General features: G+C 32.6%; 1 protein-coding gene across 1 annotated transcript; it reads right to left on the reverse strand.

Moving 5' to 3' along the window:
• Positions 1 to 1098: 1098 nt before the first annotated feature.
• LOC125870165 (uncharacterized) lies at positions 1099 to 3249 on the reverse strand. The gene is made up of 4 exons (XM_049550512.1): positions 3125 to 3249; positions 1758 to 2581; positions 1496 to 1668; positions 1099 to 1386 (listed from the first exon to the last, which is right to left on the reverse strand). Exons 2-4 carry the CDS (start codon positions 2544 to 2546, stop codon positions 1266 to 1268), a joined length of 1083 nt encoding a protein of 360 aa, XP_049406469.1. The 5' UTR covers positions 2547 to 2581; positions 3125 to 3249; the 3' UTR covers positions 1099 to 1265.
• Positions 3250 to 5500: the final 2251 nt, after the last annotated feature.

The following is a 5500-nucleotide window of genomic DNA, read 5'->3' on the forward strand; positions in this document are numbered from 1 at the left end:
TGTCTTGTTTCCACCTTTATTCCTTGCTAGTTTCTAACTTTAGCTAATATTTCTTTGATGCATTGAATCCTAGACTAATTGAAGTGTTCTTCTACCTTGCTCTCAAGATTTTTCTTGGACATTCTAAGTGACAACATGAATTTTCTTCCCTCCCCAANCCCACCACCACCAAACCCCAAAAGAAAGAAGAAAAGTCCACAGTTTTGAACAGAAAATGAGTAGCAAGGCAGGCCCATTATCCACCAAGTTCCGAACCATGCACCACTAGCCCTCAAGGATTTCTCGGTTATCAAAAAAAAAGTTGCTCTTATCTTAGTGTTTCCCTTCTGTACTGGTTGATACTCAACAGATTGTTCATTATATCTTCATGCTGTCTTGCTTTCTAGTACAATCACACTTTGTAAGGTCCATGTATGATATATCTCTGGTCACATGAATATCGACGATCATGTATGATTATAGGTGTGTTACTTGCTATCAGTGGATATTAGAAATTGGAACCATTTTGAAATGTTTCCTGATGCAATTAGTTGCCTAGAGTAATAGTTGTAATTGCAGGTCCGTGAATTATTGACATAATCTCATATTTCAGACATTTACTTTGTTATCTCAGCCACTGTATAAGTAACATGCTTTCTCTTTCCCTGTTCTTAGGCATCAACAGCACAGTTAGTTGGAAACTAAGTCTACATTGAGCAAAGAAGGTTAATAAGCAATAGTGCTTCAACTTCCAATTGCCTTACTTATATCTTTTTATCCTAGCCTTAAAAGATTATAAGTTGGTCTATGTTCTTGCTTGCTTAGTTCATTGATTGAAACAATTACAATTACAATTACCCTTGGATAACTTGAAAATGGTTCACTGACTGCCTGTTTTGCCGTTCATGGGTTACTAGGACAATCACAACAGTAGGAAGAGAAGTCGCGTGCATCAGTTTTATTACTACCTAAGATGCTAATTATAGGTTCTTCCTAATTGCTTGTGAAGCTTCCACCATCTTTGTTCCGAATATTTGAATGAATGATGTACTTTCAAGTCAAGCAGTTATAGAGGTAGTGTCTATGGTATGCACCATTGTTTACACTGGCAATTCATTGTTATTTAAGGGTTAGTCATTCAATCATAGAAGTATGAGAAAAAGAGAAGTCCTGTGCATCAGTTTTATTACTAACTATATGCTAAATTACAGGTTCTTCCTAATTGCTTGCTACGCTTCTACTAACTCTGCTGCAAATATTTCAACAAAAGATAATGTACTTTCAAGTCAAACAGTTATAGAAGCCGTGGCTACAGTATGCACCATTGGTTGCGTTTGCGTTTCATCATTCTCATCTTCCTCATCTTCTATCTCCCAGAGGAAATTAGCATAAGCAGCATGTATGTGACTGTTAACACATCAAAAAAGATAAATCAGTCAGTTTTGTAAAGTGAATAACAAGCTGTTCTTGAATTTTGATAAGACAGTGTATTCTTGCTGGTGGGTGAGAAGCAAACCTGTCACTAGAGGCTGCTTGGACTGCTCTTTCGAAATAGCTCGTGGCTCTATCTGTATCACGGTGAAGCTCCCATATAAGCTTAGCATATTGTGAAAGAACTTCACCATCACTTGGATCTGCTAAAATAGCTCTTGAGTAGTATTCCTCTGCCCCTTTAAGATCTTTCTTTGTCTGCTCCAACACGAAAGAAAAGCAAAATTAGCTATTGTCAATGACTGTGAATAAGCAAAACAAGAGAAGGGACAGAAGACAAGACTCACTTTGTATAAAAAGTTGGCATAATTCCTCAAGAATAAGGAATTGCCAGGATTCTCTTCTATCATGTTTTTGTAATGCTCTTCTATATGTAGTCCCTGGCTGTCACCACCATCCCTATCGAACGCTACTGGGCGATAAATACCGCCTCCTCCACCTCCTATGCCACAACCACCATCATCAGAGCAACCAATATCAGCAACCCCAAGTCCTCTTGCTAGGAACATCTCTTCTCTGCCTTCAACTATTTCTATCTTCGAATTTCGACTCACATAACTCATTTCCCCTTTTACAGCATTCATTCCCAAACTGTACTGTCCACTGATGCAATCAAAGTCATCTCCCTCATCACTGTCATCGTCGTCTGAATGAAGCTCCCTTGAATTGTGAATGGAGAAAGATGGAATGGTTTCCAAGAATGATTTTGGGGGTTTACGTGAAAACGTCTTGGTTGGTTTAGAGAGGGTAAATTCATCAACTACTTCATCAGTTGAAACTTTTACTAATCCTTCCAAGTTCCCTTCAGATTGAGCTCTTCTAAAACCATGAGATGGGAATTTGTTGCCATTGCTGATCTCAGAAAATGAAGGAGAGATTGGAGAGTTAGAAGGGTATAAACTTCTATTGAAATTCTGATATCCACCATGGCTACATGAGAGTTTGCTATAACTATGGTGAATGGAATTGGGTGTGTGATTTGGGGTTAAATCAGACTGATGATGATGGTGATGACTGTTGGGACTCTCTGAGTGTAAAGATCCAAGAAGTGGTGTTGAAGAACTCCTTAGCAACATTTTCTTGATTCAAGAGACAACAAGATTCAAACTTTCTGACATAATAACAAGGTTAAAAAGATTTAGCAGCATTTTCTTGATTCAAAAGACAAAAAGATTCAAACTTTATGATATTAAACAAAGTTAAAAAGATTCAGAAGCATTTTCTTGATTTTTCTTGATTCAAGATACAAAATAATTCAATCTTTCTGATATTATAACAAAGTTAAAAGATTTAGCAACATTTTCTTGATTCAAGAGACAAAAAGATTCAATCTTTATGATATTATAACAAAGTTAAAAATATTTAGCAGCATTTTCTTGATTCAAAAACAAAAAGATTCAATCTTTCTGATATTATAACAAAGTTAAAAAAAAATTGGCAGCATTTTCTTGAATTTCTTGATTCAAGAGACAAAAAGATTCAATCTTCATGATGTTATAACAAAGTAAAAAAAAAATAGCAGCATTTTCTTGATTCAAGAGACAAAAAGATTCCATCTTTCTGATATTATAACAAAGTTAAAAAGATTTAGGCATAAACTAACAAAACTCAAAAGGAAAAGAACCAAGCACAAGAAGAAGAAAGAGAAATGTACCTCAAACACAAAAGTTCTTGAAAACCTTATGGACAAATTGGGAAATAGTTATGTGGCCTTATTATATAGAAAAAATATATCTTGATATTATTTTTTATAATATAAAATTAGAAGATATGAATAGTTATGAAATAAAAAGAAAATGGAGTGGTGGAGAATTAAAGAATCAAGCTAGCTTTAAAAATATCATGTTGCTCAATTATTATGTTATTATTGAAAAGGTCAAGAGTGGTTGCCCTTTCACATGTGGGTTTGGGCTGATATGCTCCGTTGGTTTACCAAAAACAAATTTGAGTTTGCATTCATGAACCCCACTTGAAATGGAAAAATTATGTTTACTTGGGTAGGAAGAAGGTGACCATAGATATTACAAGTATTTTTTGGCAAAATTTGTTGACCATAGAATTTGTTTAATTAGAAAAAAAAAAACATGTTTTTAGAGCCAAATATAATTATTGAGTTCTTTTAAAATCTTAAAACTCACCTCAAATTTATATATTTTAGGAGGAAAAAAAACATCTATTTTATTGAGGTATATTTAGGATTTCGAGAGGGAAGCATGGGTTCACGTGAATCTGATGTCCCCTCCTGCATATATCCATGTTTATTTATGACTCCAACTAATTCTATTTACCTCTTCTCCTCATTAAACACACTCTTGAAATTGATATAACTTCAAGGCAGTTATAACCTGCCCAATTAAATTTTTTCTTGAAAAAACATGATATAGCCAATAAAAAACTTCAACGATAATGTCTTATTTACCGAACCTCAATTTTCGTAATATTTGTTCACTAAAAAAAGCCAAGTTTAACGACTTACAAAAAGATTAAGCTAACTCTTATTTTTATTTGGTTTGTGCTGTAGTCTATTATATGAAACTCTAAAGCTAATTATCTTAGTTGCAATTTCAAATCTATTTTTTAAAAAATATTTAAAAATATGGCCAAACACTAACTATGTATGGTAATCTAACATTTAGCATGTTGTTATTATGCTACAACTAACACATTCCATGCTTAATTGATAAGTATGTAACCGACGGTTCTAATAATACTATTCAGACTTTAGAAGTTGATTTCCAATTTGAGTTCTTCAAATAAATAAATAAATAGATTCATGAACCTACACTAAGGGGTACATGACCGGGTTGGTTTGGGATTTTCAAATATCAAATCAAACCATTTGTGTCGAGTTTTAAAATTTATAAACCAAACCAAACCAATAAAACTCGGATTTTTCAACCTTGGGTTTTTTCGGATTTTTGGGTTTTTTTGGGTTTTTCCGATAAAGCATTCATACAAACATATAATTTACTTGTACTTCAAATATTTCTTTAGTCCTACCAAAATACAACAATCTAAGGTGTTTCTTAAGAAAATAACACAAAATATGACATGATTAATGACACTAAAATATCCAACAAAAGAATAATAATGAAATCGCGTAAAACAAATATTGTAAATTAACAAGTCATAATGAAAATTATCATAATTTAAAAGTAGTAAATCATCATGCTAAAATAAGCTTAATAAGTATTAGTTACATGACTAAATATTAAAGGAAATTAAAATTAGATTATGTATTTTAATTGTCTAAACCAATGTAAAATTAAAGAATATTCAATATTATTGTTATTCTTAGTGTTGAATTGGTTTTCTTTTTGCATTAGTATTAATTTGATTTTGATTTAAGTTTTATTATAATTAACAACATCCGTGGATTATAACCTTTATTGGATCATTTAGAATTCTAAGTTTCAAACTTGAAATAATATATTAAAAGATAAAAATTATGAAAAAGTATAAGAAATATTTAGAAATTATATCAAAGTAAACAATTTTATTTATAAAATAAAATTTTAAAATTATATATACAATGTCAGGTTGGTTTGGTCTCGGGTTGATTTTTTTTAGTTAAAATCAAACCAACCCAAATATAGTCGGGTTTTTTTTTCCAATACCAAACCACTAGTCGGATTTTTTTTTTCAATTTGAGTCGGTTTGTGGTTTGGTTTGGTTTTATACATCCCTAATTACTACATTTTCCGAATCACTTTTACTCATTTTATTTCTTAATAAGCATGCAAACACTCATATTTAGAGGATACAATAACATTTGCATCATTACAAGACATCGATTATATTTTAAGAGGGGTATAGTATAAGGGGGTATAGTATAGGGGGGTATAGTATGGGGGAGTATAGTATAAGGGGTATAGTATACGAGGGGGGTATAGTATGGGGGGTATAGTATAGGGGGCGTATAATATAGGGGGTTATAGTATACCGGGGGTATAGTATAGGGGGCGTATAATATAAGGGGGTATAGTTTATGAGGGGTATAGTATAGCGGCGTAGTATACGGGAAGGGGGG

The sequence above is a fragment of the Solanum stenotomum genome, chromosome 7 (genome assembly GCF_019186545.1).
Source record: "Solanum stenotomum isolate F172 chromosome 7, ASM1918654v1, whole genome shotgun sequence".
NCBI lineage: Eukaryota > Viridiplantae > Streptophyta > Magnoliopsida > Solanales > Solanaceae > Solanum > Solanum stenotomum.